Source organism: Symphodus melops, assembly GCF_947650265.1.
Source record: "Symphodus melops genome assembly, chromosome: 5".
Lineage (NCBI taxonomy): Eukaryota > Metazoa > Chordata > Actinopteri > Labriformes > Labridae > Symphodus > Symphodus melops.
In genome coordinates this window covers 4,425,373-4,442,797 of record NC_136695.1, presented here as the reverse complement: position 1 = coordinate 4,442,797, position 17,425 = coordinate 4,425,373, and the positions used below count along the sequence as shown (strand labels likewise).

At 41.8% G+C, this 17,425-nt stretch overlaps 1 protein-coding gene across 1 annotated transcript; it reads right to left on the bottom strand.

Annotated features, from left to right (window-relative positions):
* Positions 1–8,022: 8,022 nt before the first annotated feature.
* abhd5a (abhydrolase domain containing 5, lysophosphatidic acid acyltransferase a) lies at positions 8,023–17,332 on the bottom strand. The gene is made up of 8 exons (XM_079344227.1): positions 17,266–17,332; positions 16,658–16,738; positions 15,690–15,775; positions 13,754–14,129; positions 11,329–11,483; positions 10,207–10,318; positions 9,923–10,109; positions 8,023–8,928 (listed from the first exon to the last, which is right to left on the bottom strand). The coding sequence occupies exons 1-8, from the start codon at positions 17,295–17,297 to the stop codon at positions 8,815–8,817; spliced, it is 1,143 nt and encodes a 380-aa protein (XP_079200353.1). The 5' UTR covers positions 17,298–17,332; the 3' UTR covers positions 8,023–8,814.
* Positions 17,333–17,425: the final 93 nt, after the last annotated feature.

Below are 17,425 nucleotides of genomic sequence, written 5' to 3'. Positions count from 1 at the left end.
TAGCCTAGCATGGTTGTCGGACACAGTGAACGTTTTAAAATAATTCATTTGTTTTTTAATTATGGATACGGTCCCTGTTTCACACAATGCTTGTTCTCAGTTATAGTTACTTTTTTCCCCTTTTCACGCAAACGGAAATCTCCTGAAAAATGCAATCTGAGGGCGTTCACCTGAAAGCGTACTCCATACTGATTTTGTTAGTAGTATTACGCGGTTTCGAAAACAGCCTTTGTGTTCCTTCCGTCTTGTTGTCAGATAATTGTCGTCTCTCAGTCTTTTCCTGTTCCTATTGATTCCTTGTTCTTGATTTTTTGAAATTTTGTGGATTTTTCTGTTTGGACATTTTTAGTAGTGAATTTTTGTTTTGCCTTTTTATTTCAAAAATATTTGTAACTGTTCTGCACCTTCTGTGTCCTTCTTTTATTTTTTCCTGAAACCATGACAGGAAAAGTCATTTGACTACATTTGTCCACTCTATTAAAGCTTTGATTTGAATATATCATCCAAAACTGCAATTGTGTGCACACACAAAGAGGTCCTCGGAATAAATCACTGACTCAAATTCTGTGCTTTTAAATATTTATTGTACGTGATCTGACTGGAGCCAATGACATCATGTCTTCTGGATCAAAATGATAAAAAAATATCTCATGCTACAGCCAGAAAAAAACGTATCAAAACATATTAAAATGCATCAGACTGCAAGAGAAGACATCCACTCTTTTTAGGGGCGGAACCCATGACCCTCTGTGAAATTGTCCAATCAACTTTTTTCTATACTTCTGATGCCCAAGTACACAAGGACAAACATAAGGCAACAATACACAGAACAATTAAAGAATAAATGCATTGAAAATGTTGTTTAAATTTATCAAGTTTGACTTAAAGGCCACATGATGCCCAAAAAAACTTCACCATGTTGTTGGAAAACTAACGTGTCCCTGTCCACAATCCCCGCCAGACGTTTGCTCCACTTTTTAAAAAATGTGTTAAAAAAGGTTGTTTGGTGATTTTCCCTTCATGACATCACCAAAAGGCAGTAACCTAACCCCTCCCCCAGACAGGTGAGGGGCTTGCCTCTGCCTTCTCTTCTGCCCTACTAGAGAGGGGGCGTGGTCAGACACAGCTCATTTACATATTTAAGGCTACAGACACAGAAACAGCCTGTTCTGAGCAGGGCTGAAATAGAGGGGTCTATAGACATGATCAAATACAGGATCAGAGGGGATTTACAACAACACATTTTACACACTTCTTTGGTTGAAAAGGAGAAGAATTTGTCACCTCTGAATCTCAAAATCAAACTTTGTTCTAAAACTTTCTTCCTCACATTTGACCTTAAAATTATACTCTTCCACGGCCCTTATAGATTCTCTCAAGTTTCTTAAAGTTGAGTTCACACTTCATACGTCTTAACAAGTAAAAGCTACAACACAATAAAGTTTGAGTATGTTTCTATTTTTAGAGACATGGTAGTTGCTACTTTACAAAGACTCGAGACACAAGACAGGGTAAACTGGAGATCTTTTGCAGCTTCTGTGAGACTAGTTGTTGGCTGGTTTTAGAATATTATGCTGCTGAAAAAAGAAGGAGCTGCATTTATGTCCACAGCAGCTCTGTGTTCCCCTGTGGGAGCTCATGTGAGCAATGAACCTGCACAGTTGCAGTGAGTAACAGCACAGCGGGGCAGACGGAGGCTCGGATTGGAGGGTTAAAAGAGCTGTTTAAAGCTGTCTGCTGGAGAAGCTTCAAAGAATGACACTGCAAAATAGACAATTTCCAAATGACTGAAAGTGCAGCTCTTTTCATGGCAATGCAAAAAGTATTCAAATATATCTGCTGCTCACAGTGCTGCTGTATTACCTGCTCCCTTTTTAGCTCAGATACTGGAATTATCTGAGACTTGAGGCTGGTTCACACGGCAGGATTTTAAAATTGTCGGTCAATTTCCACAAATCTCAGTGACAACACACGGCGATAAATAATCTGAGGTTTTACAGTGTTGGTCGTACAGTGTGTGGTGTCCGGCCACACGGCAACATCAACACACCACACACAAACAAACACAAACATCCCCCAATGGGAAATCTCGCGAAACCTCTTGAGATCAAACGTGATTCCAGAGTCAACAAATGCACAAAGTTTTGTTCCCGGTGTTTCCTCGCCACTACGTCGTCTCGCTTTCTGATTGGCTACGTGTCAAAGTCAACAGGCTCATGCTCATTTTCCCCTAAGAGGAAAGGATTATCTTTTAAGATACTCTCACGATTATTTGATTTTAGTCTTTCAACGTTGTTTCCTTTTTTATGGCAGCGTCGTGACTCCATACCTTCCATCCTATTAATTATACAGTGTTTGAAAACTCCAGTATTAAATGCTGTGAATCATCGGTGGGATATTTTGCATCAGTGGACTGACTCACAGCGCTCACCCTGCCATGTTGAGTTTAATGGTGTCATATCGATAGATGGCTTTACTGTCGCTTTAAAATTTACCCCGAGGTGGGCTTCGAGTTAATTGCTTGAAATCCAACTAAATCCACCGATGGACCCCACATGAAGCTCCAGGGGCTGAGGAAGCCTGTCCAGATAACTGAGACTCCAAATAATTTCTGAATGTGAATATACACCATGTATAGAATATTATACGGTAGTAGTGAAGGCTAATCAACAGCTACTTCAGCAGAGAGAGGAGACTTCATTAGACCTATATCAATCATTCTCCGAACAGCTGAGATGGACAAAATGTCCCCACGGGCTCCGTATGACTCGGAAATACTTTCACATGAGTTTGCATATTTCCGCTGTATCGATCAAAGAGCGGGTGGAATAAAAACAGATAGGATGTCTTTGACGATCGATAAATCCTGTTAATGTTGAGGCCTGGTCTAAGGATGGAAACATTCCTAAATCAATCTAACTCTAAGTCTTCCTGAGTGGTGAACTACTTCCCTGCGGTCCTCAGATACCCTTTTGGTAAAACGGGAATGAAATGTTCATGCAACATGTTAGATTCAGACAGCTTTCAATGCACATTGAATATAAAAAGATGAGAAAAGCAGGAAAATCAGTGCAAAAGAGGGAGGACGTTTCCACACTCGCCCGTTTGCATCTGAGTGCCCTCGAGTGGCAGAGGTGGGGAACTACAGGCACAAGCACGCAGGAATCATTTCTCTCAGTGGCAGCAGTATGACACCTCTGAAATGATAAGGAGCGCTGGAGGGAAACTATTGATTCATCTTGCAGTATTAAAATAAAAAATAAAAATAAGCGGAGCGGTTAAATCATTGCAGAGTAGACATATGATGCAAACACCAGCTTCACTCGTGTGTGATGAAGCGCCATAATCACTGTCCTCAAAAATGTATTTGTATTTATATTATTTAAAGTATGGAGGAATGCCACATTAGAGGAAACATTGTGAGGGAGAAATAACTTTTTTTGTGCAGACCAACAATCTGTATTCAGCAACTAATTCAAGAACAACATCAGAATGACAAAGACAAACAGTTTTTCCCAGGGACAACTCCGGTCCAACATGAATACTTCTGTGCAGGCGCAGCGCTTAGAGTACTACAGTTCAGTCATGCATCAAAGTGACTTTCATCCTACGACCTGTTCAAAGTCTCTCCTTTCATATGAAAGGCACAGATTACAGCAGAGCGTTAAATTTAGGAAATCAAATGTGGAACAGGGAATAAGCTCAACATATATCTTAAATTAACACCGTAAGAGTTAGAGGGAATGAAATTGCATTTATCCTTTATAGAGGCTTTACAGCTCCCACCAGTTTTTCTTAATAGGTAGATTACTTTTAATTACATTTAAATACCCCAGTGACTGACTTTAAGGCACAGGCGGATTATGACACAGTGAGCACACAGGCACGAAACGTTCAGGCTCCTCCCAACCTGGCCAAAGGACGACAGCGTGTTCAAACATTTGGTATCTTCTGCTGGTTGTTTTTGCTCATCTTTTCTTTGTTGATGCTTTTTGTCCTCTGGGTCGAGTTTGTTACCTCTCTGTAGCTCTTTGTGCTCTCTCATCACATTAATAGTGTTTTTTTTTTGTTCCTCTTATTTTCATGGAGCTCAGCGTAAGTTCAGACAGGAAGACTGGTGTTATTCTTTCATTCATTCACCTCTTCATTAATTCTTAAACCACACCCCCTACTACCACCTGTATCTCTCTCTGGCAAGCAGGTGATCATGGGCGTGTATCCTGGAATTAACCAACCAGACTCTGCTACTAACTTTCTCTACCAATCAATGGCTTGCTGTCAATAGTTTAAAAACTCTCTCTCTTCCAGTCATCCTGTAGCTGCAGGCATATGCCGCAACCCTCCTCCACCCCAGTCACCTCCTTCCAGCTCAGCAGAGTCCAGGCCCCGGCTGAAACCCACTCCTCTTCTCAGCCTCCATCCTTTTCACCACCACCAGTGTCTAGACTCCACAGGGGGGCATCCTATCCCGCGTCGGCCTCACTACCCCTCGGAGCTCATGAAGTCGTCATGACGGAGTCTAGCCCCCAAAAGACTTTGCACATTTCATTCTACAATTGTTGCACATTTCATTGTAATAAATAATTGTTCATTCTTAATTAAGTCTCTCCTGATTGAAATGACTTTGTCCACTTTTTCCATCTATCTGTATCGGTGTGACAGGTTTTTCACAGGTGATGGTTCGACAGTCACGTTAAGCAAATGCTTTGGTAGGGTGGCTGCACACTTCTCTAACTCAAATCTAACACCTTTAAATACCTGAACAAAGAAATTAAAATACATTTAGGCAGCATATGGCGCTCAGTTCTTTTAGGTTTCATGAGGGATTCAACATTTTTACGTCCCATCGTCACATATCTTGCAAGTCGTCTCATCAACATCTGTATTCTTCATCGTGAAACCATGTTCTCTTGGATGTGCATTTCTCCATCTTCCTCCATTTCTCTTTTCTGTTTGTACAATGTCAATGTGTATGTTATAACAACGCTCTAAATGCTCCTGTGAAATGTCATAAAAGAAGCAGATTCACAACAAATTTTGAATGATTCTATGAAAGATAAATATGCAGAAGTGTCTCTGTGTGAAATATACAACCTCCCACTCGTAATGATAAGAATCTCGTCTGCTCCAGGACTCCTTGGTTAACCATGTTCTGTATCAGGTCAGCTCTTCAAGTGATCCATTCATGTTCAAATGGACTCAGGATTCAAGGATTTAAAGTGTCAGTTCAAGTAAGACATGTTAAGAATCAAAGCGGCAGAGTTCATGAAATCCTGACATTTGAGTGTGGAACAAGCTCCAGAATCATCCTTACTTCTTTACATGCAGCTTGGTTTTGTCTTTTACAAACCTGAAATTCATTTCTGTTGCATTTGCAGAAAAAAAACGGATAAAGTGTGATATTTTCAGAGTTCAGAAAGCCGCCCCACAGTCACTGTTACCAGAGAAAATAAAATAAAACCCATGTTGGCATTTGAAAAAAAACACACTCTTCTTGCATCCAGCCTACTCTGAATGTTAGCTACAAAAGGTTTTGTCTTCTGAGCTTCACTAAAAAACTGGCACAGAAAAATATATATATATTTTTTTTTCTGCATCACTCGGATTTGCTTTTAAAAAATGATCCTGTAAAAGTTTTTGGGTTAGTTTTTGTCTTACAAGGTTGAAAAAGAGCCAGTCAACGGTTTCATAGATGACAAAGTTCTCCATGGAGACAACAAAGAGTTGTTTGGATCTCGAGACATGAACAAATAAATTAAAATGAATGAACTACCCCCCTGCAAACTATATTATTGATATATGAAAACATTTTTTTTTATCTTTGCCTTAAAAGTGCCTGTGTGATAAACATAGGTGAGAAGACACAAACCATAATACTTGCTTTCCATTATTCAGTCCATTTGTGCTGGTCAGGGGACACCATCTTGACATGTAGAACAAAGTCTGATATTATGGAAATTCTCAAAGTTAAAATAATACTGCAGGGGTGAAAATCTCTGACACCTTAAAGTGCTGACTCACTGTCACACAAGGCCACAGTCTACTGTATGCAAGTCACACAAAGACTGTCTGAAAACAAACTATAAATACAGTATAGATCTCAGGCCTCAACAAAGAATCATTCACTTTTATGCTTTAGATATATACAATAGTTTGACTCTGAAAGTTTCCTCAAATGTTCAGGGTGAGCTGCATTTTGCAGGCTGATTTTACCAAGACGTTTTCAAACCAAGCCTTCACTATCCTTTCTGTACAACGTAGAGGGAAGCTGATTTGTCAACACAGCAGGAGATACTTAAGAATTTTCACGATGAACGAGTGCATGGTGATGATGTTTATATCACCCAACCATTGCATGACAGGTGTGACTGTCATACATGTAATACACCTGCTTCATCCTCTGCTCTGCTGGTCAGTGTGATCTTTTTCACTCATCTATTGATGCTGTAAATATGTCCAAACCAGACGTGCTGCTTAACAACAGGCAAGGCAGACAAGTGTGTGAGGGGCTCCTGAGGACTGACAAACTTTATTCCTTCCTCTATTCCTATTCCAACCATTATTCCTTACTTACGTTGGTCACTTAAAATCGCCATTGAAGTCAGATGGACACTCTTGAAGAAGAGATTTTTAATCTTAATGAGTTTTTCTTTCCTGGCTTATTCGGGCCCTAACAGATTGTAAAATCGTCCAGAAACTCGTTTAGGTATAAACAGTCATTATAGAGTCAGCACTGTCTTTTTTCACACCATGACTTGTCTCTTAGACCCCCAGACAGACACACACTCCCCCTCTGAGAAACACAAACCTCATGTGAGAGACTTGAGGATAACTCAGGAGGATTTCAGGCCAGCTGTCCTAAAAAGTTTCAGGAAATCTTCAGGAGAGCTCGTGTGAAAAACAGTCTGTTAAAATAGCATCTCTTAATAAATATGGATGCCAGTCTCTACCAAGAAATGTAGTCACACATCCCTACAATGATTTTTCACATCAACTTGACCAATTAGTGGATTGTACTTCCCTGTGTCTGCTTTAACTAGAGCTGGTGTTGGTGCATATTCAAAACCAATGCATTTCAAAATGAATTTTTAAGTCAAAATAAAACAAAAAAACTACCAGCAAGCACAGAAGACAGAGATCATTGTTGGAAGCAGAACGATCTCAAACCGCCTGGCGTTGCTGATTCAGTGATGTCCTAAAGAGAACACGTCCCGTCTGTATCAGAAACCAACAGAAAACCACAGAACAGCTTAGCACAGGAAATACTCAACACATGACACCGTAACCCAACCTACTGACTGCAGCCACACCGACTCTGTTACAGTAAGACTGAATATCACAGCAATATCGCATGTCTAAAAATACAAGCCTGATTCCAGATATGTGGGGGGACGCTGAATAAAATGTTAAAAAAAAAAAAAAAAACAATGAAAAGAAGAATGTGAGGATTTGCAAAATTTCAAAATAGCACAAAAACATGTTGAAAATGAGAAAATGTAGCGCCTGTGAAAAACTACATTTCGGTTTGAAGTCAGAAAGACATGTTCACAAAGGTTGCGACAGTGTCATTGGGCGTATCATTTTCCAACACCACTCAAATATCTGTTTTACCATTTCATGTTTCCTATTTGCTCATTTCAATCACATGGTATGGATGTTGTGAAAATCCTCACATTGTGTTTTTAAATACACTTTACACGTGATCACGTGGGGTTTTTTTCCGGGCAGAAAAGCGCTGGATGCGATTTGCATGAACCATTTATGCAAGAAAAGCGCTGCACGGGCGTCCTGCCTCTATGACAACGTAACGTGTGAGACATACGACCATCACAGCTCCGTCACTTTTTACTGCATGTTTTATATTTGAGGTTGTTTATTCACCGATCAGACACGGAGCGGGGTGTAAGACACGATCCCCATGCGGCAAAGCTCCAGAGAATATCACACATCTTCAAAAGACCGCCGGTGATGTCGTAGTGCCTTTCTGAAAAGTTAAACGATTTTAAACTTGGGCGCTCGGAGCGGCCGCGCAACAATGGCAGAGCGCTCGGGTTCAAGATGCTAGGTGCTGCGCTTTTTGACAGACAGGCCGCTTTCTGCTGCGAACGCTCCCCGCTCATTGAAAACATTATTATTATTTTTTTTAAAAGGCTGGTGCTCAGAAAAAAAAAATCTCCAGGTGCACAGAAAGCCTTACTCAACATTACAAGTGTTTTAGTATTTGGGTTGTACTCTCTAAGTCTCTGATTAGGGTACAAAGAGCAGACATGAACACAGGTTTGTAATTTACATGTGAACATTATGAACAGGTTGTGTTGCTTATTTGGAGCTGTCTAAGGCTGCATATGTTGTACTTTCACAGAACACTGAGGCTTTGTGGTTGCGTGCTCTGCAGAACATCAGAACTCCGAAATGCCTTCCTTCTTGACTGCATTTGAAAGAGGCGATTGTGAGAAAAGCCAGTATAACGAATGCTTCCATCAAGTGTTGAAGAGGCCGCAGTACCACCTAAGCTATGTGTGTGCTGCAGCTGTAATGTCAAAGGAGCATGTGATGCTCCACAGTCATTATTGGATCGAGTTAGACTGCAACAGGGGTTAAAAGGGGGGCTTATTGACGTCGTCAGCTCAGAGCTCTCATTCACCAAGTTTCAAGGAAAATCACTGACTCTGTGGTGACATAATATAAGATCATCAGCATATCATGATGAACCACAAGCACATAATGCTGCTCCTTTCAAAAGTCTCTATGTGCAAACGTTTCTCGTTGTGTTTCCACGTCGGCTTGCAAAACTGATGTCTGCATGTCCTGAGTTCAGTACCCGGGCTCGCCTCTGCTTAAGTCCAACGTTTCGCACACTTGCAAAACTCTGCGGTTGAAGTCTTCGGGCTGGTCGGCGTACACATAGTGTCCGGCTCCACGGATCGTCTGCAGAACAGGAAGGGAAGTGGGTGATTAAACCAAGGAGGCAATACACTAAGAGAGGCCATAAAAAGAGAATATAGATTTTCCTGCTGTGTCTCCTTTCTTTATTGCTTTTTTAGAAAACAAAGTTTGAGAGAAAAGTTTTATTTGAATTCATCTCTTCAACTATTGTGCTCTCATAGATCAGGCTGCCCAGTGCTTGATCGTTAAGGTGGCTGCACCCTCTGCTTTAGCTACAGTTGTAGAAGAAGACCCTGAACTGGGTCTCTATGTGAGGAGGTTTGGACGACGCCCGACAGTTTGGCTCGCCCACTCAATGCCTCCTCCTTTCCTGTGAACCTGCACAGGCCTGAAGCTGACAGCCCGCGTTAAAGAAACAATCTGTAACTTTTCTCACCTAAAAACAAATGTTTGAAAGTTTGATTCAAAAGAACATTAGCTTTCAACAGGGAGAATAGCACCTCTCCAACATCCTGCAATATGTAACTTTGATAGAGGGTGGAGATCCTCTCGGAGATGCACAGTACATACAATACATCTTCACAGCATATATATATATATATATATATATGTATAGTGGCTGAGAGCTGGAAGAGGACACTGACAGATGAAGTTAGGAAGAGAAAAAGTGCCCGCACAAGAATCAGTGTTCATCCCTGCAGATACATATTTGGGCAACATGTGGTAACATCACAGGTACTCTGTGTGTCCTACGAAGAGACGGTCGGCAGGTGCCAAAGTGCATCAAACCACATTTCTGATCTCGATTCATGACAGCTGATTTCTTTGACTGCAGCACACTCTGTTGAGCTCTGAATGTTTCAACGCAGTTCATTTAAACGTTAGTCCAGAATAAAGGTGTCTGCAGAGATCTGTGTCCTCCAGTACTTCATTTGGATTCTGCCCGACAGAAGGAGTCAACTGAATGATAAAAACACTGATGAAATAAGTCTCGACTTTGACGTGGCATTCAAGAAGTAGAAGATGAAGAACCTACGATGATCTCCACATGTGAGCTGGGCCTCATCTCTTTGATGCTGTTGCCTGAGTTGCTGTCTATGCTGGAGCGTGAGCCGTAGATGATGGCGATGGGGATGTCAGGATGAAGCTTGTCCATCCTCTGCAGCATCGGCCTCTTGGCCCAGCCATAAGGGACGCACATGTTTTTAAAAGCCGTTTCCCCACTGTAACAGAAAAAAACCACGACAGTAGACAGCCGTGAATGTAAACTATGAAATGTTTGTGCTGAACATAAAGCTGGACAGGGAATCAGAGGCTGACCTGGGGGTTTGCACGTTCAGGTGGTAGATGTACTCAGACACGGTGTTATCAGTGAACATGGACGAGAACTTCTTCTTGAAGTCCGGTCTGAGAGTCTGAACCAGGGTGGGACCTGCAGGGAGGGGAGAAGCGTCACGTTCATGTGCAGTTCTGAACAGCAGGCTGGATGAACCCTGTTTGACGTCTTCCCACTGAAACATCTGCCTTGAAGGAATCAGCTTTAGTAGAGTTAAAGGAGTAACGTGCTGCAGTAACAACCCGGTCCTCCTTAAGAATCACAATTATAACTCCCTCAACTGTTAGTGATGTGAATATAAACCAGGAAATTATAAAAAAACAAAAAGAAAACAAGATTGATAAAAGGCCACTAAAAGCATCAAGCTGGAGATGTATCATGTCATAAAAGTTCAAACATACAGTGTATAAGATGAATGCTTAGATGTAGTAACAATATGTGTTTTTGGACTCAACAGTTCTGGGGACTTTTTCAAGAGGAACTATCCATGAGGTATTTCACTGAGATCCACACTCTCCAAAATAATCAATCATTTTACTTTTTTTTAAAGTTGGCTTAAGCTTTAGTTTTTAATCTGCGACGAGTTTCTTTCTCGGTGGTTTAGTTGGTGTTATGTGCTCTGAAAGCCGCTGTAAGCCTGTAACAACTTCGACCAATGTCGGATGAAGGTTTGTTTTTTTTATGAACCAATCAAGCCTCTCGACCCCATGCATGCACGAGCACACACTCAAAGCATGAGGGTGAATACGGAGAAGATGCTACTTTCAAAATCCTGCTAGTTTTTTGAAAATGACCAACCCTGCCTTTAAAGGGGAACACACCTGAGATTTCCACATTAAAGTCACACATTGAAGAGAATAAACACTAAAATAAGTAAAAATGTACATTTACAAATAAGAATAGGAAAAAGCTGTCCTTCCTTGGTCCTCGTCTTACTCGAAGAACATGTCAAAGTGACTCTGTAATCTTTTTGTTGGTTGATGCTTAGAGGAATAGAGTATGAAAAGAATCCTGTCCGACCTGGAGAGAAGACCACCTGACTGTATCAAACCAAACCCAATCATGTGTCATGTATGCATCACATTGTCTGACACACAGAGTCTTACCGAGGGGTCCGACCGCTCTCAGGCCGGCCAGCGGGTTGAAGGGACTGAACATGGCCCCCAGGGCTTTGATCCACACGGGGATGGGCCGGTCGGCCTCCTCTGTGTCAGGGCGCTCAGGGAATCCCCAGGGCTCCACCAGCAGTATGTGTTTAACTCTGAGGGCCGGAAACACACGAATCAACACTCGTTCACCTTCCTGTCTGATTTATTCACGTGCAAAATGACTCAGCAGATTTAGTTTGAATGAAGTGAACTGACAGGAATAATGCGAACAGCTCATTCCACTCAGGACGGAGGTACAGACGTGCACAAGGCCTGATCCCTGCCGTCATATCAGCCCTCGCTGAACAGTCCAGAGTGAGAAATAGTGATTGTTGTTTGACTCTGTTTGTTTTGTACTCGGTGTTTTCTGTTTGTTCTTTTTGTGGGAAATTGCCTGTTTGGACAGAAACTGTGCTGTGAAAAGGAATTTTCCAATAAGGACAATAAAAGTCTAAAGTCTAAATTAATATACAAGATGAATTACTTCTATTAACACAGAATCCAAACTGACCTCTTTATATGAACTTCCACAGACTGGGACCCTGACACGACATGAAACAGATGTCTGGTTTCTATGTTATCATCATTTCTTGTCATGGGTGACAACATGAAAGTATCCACGAGCTGATATGACACACAAGCCGACGTTCACTAACCCCAATAATAATGTAATCTGCTATGTTGAATAATAAACGTCCCCCTCTGGCCACGACAGGAACAATGAGCACGGCTCAGCCAGAAGACAGACACGCAGTGTGTCCCTGATTAACAGCATGCTGTGTTTAAACTTAAAGGCCTGTTGGAACAATGAGATAACAAGAATGGGACAGGAAAGGGGACTTTTTCTTTTTTTTTTTTTTTTTTAGAATTAGTGATGAAGGAGTGCGATAAGGTATTGAGGACATTTTATCAGACGTCCCTTGGGCAGAGCTGGAGACGCAGCAATAGGAGATGATTCAGGAGAGATAGTGAGGTGGGAGGAGAGAGGCTTTGAGGACGCACTGCTGCAGCCTGCACACACACACACACACACACACACACACACACACACACACACACACACACACACACACACACACACACACACACACACACACACACACACACACACACACACACACACACACACACACACACACACACACACGCTGGTGTTCTCACATAAAATCATGCTCACACTTCAAAGCTTTCTGAATGTTCTCCCTCAGCACATGAAGCCTGCAGTCACCTATCTGCTGCCACACTGGAGATGCAGAAACAAGTTTTGAACATGACATTGACATGTCACATGACCCCGTCCTTAAAATGTTGAAGTTGTTTGCAAACATATGCTCATGAATGCATGCAGAGTGACTGATGCATGAAAGCTGTATCTGGCTCTCTTTCGGCTTTATTTTGAAAGGACAGAGTAGGAAACCGAAGAAAGAGCGAGAGGACTTACGAGCGGGAAAGCTGCTACACGCCAGAGTTGAACCCGGGCCACCCACTCAGAGAACCACATCCTTCATACATGGTTCTGTGACCGAACCGCCCGGACATCTGCGCCCCAGGGTTAACTCTCCTTTTGCTCTTTTGTTATCATCAGCACAAACTCCAGGGGGACATATTTGTTTCTTGAACTGCTTTGGAATCATGTTTTTGAATATGTACATGATTTCCACCAACTTCTATCTGAACTGATATTTTCTCATTTAAATCTTCTGAAGTCTAACTGGCTTCATGTATGACCACTACATCGCCTTTAAACATGCTCTGCACTCTTCTATCTGGCTGAGCTGCATGTTACAATGCAAACCAACACATTTTTCTTTTTTTCTCTGCCAGAGCACCCTGGTGAAAAATGTTCTGGAAGAAGTCGGGCATGCGCCGATGTGTGAACGCAGCAGATATAATCACAGTGTGAGGATGTTTATATCCCACGAAGCAGCGAGGAAACCGTGGGAACTAAACATTCTCAATGTTTCTGGACAGCATCTTCTTTTCTGCACTCCTGCTTGTACACGCGTCACCACACCGCGTTGATATGACAAACGGTCGTCATCATCACGTCAGCCTGTGGATTTCTGAAACATCTTGAACATGTTGGGAACATGACACTTATGCTGCATGTTTCCAAGGGCTCGTTTGCAGCATGTCGAGGCTCGCCCAATGCGTCCTATACGTCTCCAGGAAAGAGTCTTTCTGGTCATCCTTCACGAGCCGACAGGTTCACTGTGAGCCGGTTCAAATGAAATGAAGGACTTTCAAGTGGCTGATTAACTCGTGGTAAAAACGTTTCTTTTGCACCCGTTTGGCGCTTGGTACAACAGAAAACAATTCAAATAAAAAAAACCATCACATCCATATACAGTAAGAAAATACAAAGTTCATAATCTGCACGTACCTGTTTGGGTATTTGATAGAGTACGACACAGCCAGGTACCCGCCCAGGTTGTGTCCCAGCAGTATCATGGACTCCAGAGCCATTTTAGCCCTCCACTGCTCTATGGACTCCACAAACTGCTCCTCTGCCTCCTGGCTGTCTGTCGAGAACTGAGGCCGGCTGCTCTGTCCGAAGCCCAGCAGGTCAAGGGCGTGGACGGGTCCACGCTGGGAGAGAGCGCCCAGGTTGTGGGCCCAAAGACCAACGCCACCCCCAAACCCGTGCAGCAGAACCATGGGGGTTTGGTGTTTGACGTGGTCGCTGCCTGCAGTCAGGGTCCACAGCCGGTTAGTGTTTGAGATGGGGACAAACTGTTTGGAGAACGTCCCGTCGACACCTGGACAAAATAAATAATAATAAATAAACAGAAAGACAAAAAAATGAAGGAAGGGAAAGTTTCAAAAAAGGAATGTGGTAGTTTTGTGGAAGTCATTTTAGGTCTGTGATTAATCTCAGAACTGAAAGGAAAAAATGAAAAATCCAACAAAGAGCCGAGTCCTGATTAACTGGTGACTCTACATTTCCTGTAGGTGTGACTGTGAGTGCGGCTGGTTGTCTGTCTCTGTATGTCAGCCCTGTGATTGACAGGTGACCAGTTGAAGGTGCTCCCCGCCCATCGCCCAATGAGAGCAGCATCCAGTAGATGTCGCCCTTGAGCACCAGCAGTCAACCAAAACAAACACCTACAACCTTCACTTGAAGGAGTGATCAATAACAGTGAGGTAAGCAGTGAGTAGAGTTTGTTGTTCTTCTTTTCTCTCGTCCTTGACTCAAACAGCTTTATACACAAGGTCGTCCCGTCCATGTAAACGTGATGTAAACACAGCACCAACAACAGTACAGCTGGCAGGACTCATGCTTCTCACTCATCACAGACAGTCATCAGTCAGAGAGACATGTATCAGTCTCTCTATCAGACCATACTCAGTCCTCCTCATTAATAGTTTGATTGTGTTTTACCCTCCTCTCTACTTACGTTGCTTGCTGACGTACCGTGGTGGCAGTCCAAGGTCCCTTTCTGCACTTTGTGTTATCTAATTATCACAAGCTCTTGTATTCACAGAGAAACGATATGCATCAGGATGCAGGAGTTGCTATTCAGTTCATTGCAATGTGTGCCAGGGTTTTATCAAATCTGTCAAATCTGCTGACGCCTAATTTGTTAAGCAATTAAAAAACACGATCTGCAAAAGCATTTACACCTGGTCCACATGTAAGTGGGTATTTTTAAAAACAGCAGGTTTATCTGTGCGTTTTGGCCTTTCGTACGCAAGCGGCATTTTAGGTCACTGAAAATGCACCTTTTGGAAAACTCTGTGAAGATTAAGGCGTTTATGTATCGACGGGGAAAACTGAGTTTGGGTGTCGTAACATCACATCGTGCACCTGTCTCTGCTCTGTTTGACGTCATTGTGTGACGCTGTTTATTTTGTTCACAGTGCCTGTGTAGCTAAGTGTATTGTGTGGGTAAGTGGATTTAATACAAGCTTACAAATACAAGCATACTGCAGTTGCTCTGCAACGAACAGAGGCGCCTGCACGGACAACTTTAAAAATGATTTTGTCATTGCAGATGAATGGCGCGAACATTTTAGCATGTTAAGGACAATGTTTTTGGCTTGGCATGCTCATATCGCTGTAACAACGTTTTGATGTGGATGTTTGATGTGTTTTGAGAATTTTTTTAAAAGGAGGAGGAAAACCTCTGTCTTACATGTGGACTAGGCCTTATACTTCATACTGCATTACTAAGGAATTAACATTTACATCTGTTAAACTCAGTGTTTTAAAATGTTCACACCCCTATGTATTGTATTATTATCCATATTTTAACAAAGCTCCCACTTCCTTGAACGTCACATGAGGAAAGTCAGCGTTACGGAAAGCTGATGCTTACGTCGCAGCATCTTATCCTCGGCGGTCTGTAGCTGAAGCTGAGAGGTGGGGCACCATGACGGCAGCCAGTTGGGGATCCAGCACCACCTGCACGCACAGAAGAACCCGACATGAGCAGACTATGACAGAAAAGACATGGTGTGGGTGCAGACTGCTGGTATGCCTCAGGGAGACATAAACAGCGTAACAAACCAGAATATGTTTCAAGTAAAACGCATATTATTAAGAGAGCATGAGCTCTTCAGAGGGTATTTTCCTTATTTCATAGACAGGCTTTGTTGATGTGGCGTGGTTTAGAGGAGAGTCTGAAGCAGTAAAAAACATTGATGATGTTCTGCTTGCTCTCATAACTCCCTGTATGAATAAACAAATATTTATATTTATATAAATGTAAATATATGTAATATCATCAGAGTGCAGAGCTGTGAAACCATGGAGAATATTGTCTGCAGGAAAATATATGAAGAATCCCCCAAATTATGGCACTCCACATATACCATCTTTTATTTTCTCAATAAACTTCCTCTATGTGTGTGTGTGTATTTATTATTGTATGTAAGTTTATTAAAACACTAATATAATAATATTATATACTGTATATATATATTAATATACATTAAACCTATATATTAAAATAATATATAAATATATTATAAATTAATTTAAAAAGTAATAATACAATAAAAAATATTGTTATTATATAACAATATAATAAAAACACTATAAACAAAATGTGTTATTTATAAATACTGTCATACTGTGGTTTTATTTGTCCCAGAGTTCTGAAATATGTTGATTTTTTAAAGATATATCATTTTTTTTGTTCATTTGAATAAAGTTGGATTAAAATGGGGATTTGGTATGGAGACCAGAAGATGTGCAGCAGGATGTTTTTTTTCTTCTTCCATATGGAGTCTATACAACACAACACTGTCTTTAGCTGGAAAGAGGGTCAGAAAGCAGGCTTACTTCACTGTGGTGTCCACGTAGCCCCACAAACTGCTGACCACACTGTCAGCACCAACAACAGACAGCCACCTCTGTACGGCCCTGCAGACACATCAAAACGAAAGTGAGAAGAAGAAACAAACACTGTAATACTCTGTTTTACAGCTGTCAGTAGGTGACACATTGATTTAACATTAGCACACAGCTTTATAACATTGAATAGGTTCTGACAACACATGCATCCAAATCACATCTCTGGATTATCAACTAAGAAACTTTTAGAAATAATTTCACAAAACAGTCACGCAGTCTAAATATCTCGGTACAGAAAGGACAAACTCTGTTCTTTATGACAGCATCTCTCTCTCACAGTGTCATGTAAAGAGAAGACGAAGTGCAGTATGGAGGTATTAACATGATCACTTTATTAATCTCACTTCAGTGTAGTGCGCCTCCTGATTCTTGGAAACTTGTCTAATGTTTGACAACAACACAGATCATCGGCTGCTGAATCAAACACCGTCGTTTTTAATGACAAATAGTTTTCTGACATTAATTGTCGCTTTCTGAACTAAACACACTTAATAGTTAAAGGCGACACAGTTATTTCTGATAGAGGATACACTCACCCTCTGCTCCCCGCTGCCTCTTGCTCGGCCATACTGCAAAAACACCTCTGTGAACCTCACCTCCTCCAGTCACGTGCACGGGCGGACTCTGACGTCGAATCAGTCATCAAAGGGCGTTTAATTTGTAGTTCAGGGTAGCTCAGTTGAGCGGTGCATTTTA

Excerpts from the sequence above, each read along its gene's own strand:
- abhd5a (XM_079344227.1), bottom strand. The coding sequence starts at position 17,297 with ATGGCCGAGCAAGAGGCAGCGGGGAGCAGAGG. Across the intron at positions 15,776-16,657 it reads TACGTGGACACCACAGTGAA|GTGGTGCTGGATCCCCAACT; the intron begins GTAAGCCTGCTT and ends CTGTGCGTGCAG. Across the intron at positions 10,319-11,328 it reads GAGAGCGGTCGGACCCCTCG|GTCCCACCCTGGTTCAGACT; the intron begins GTAAGACTCTGT and ends CCCTCCCTGCAG.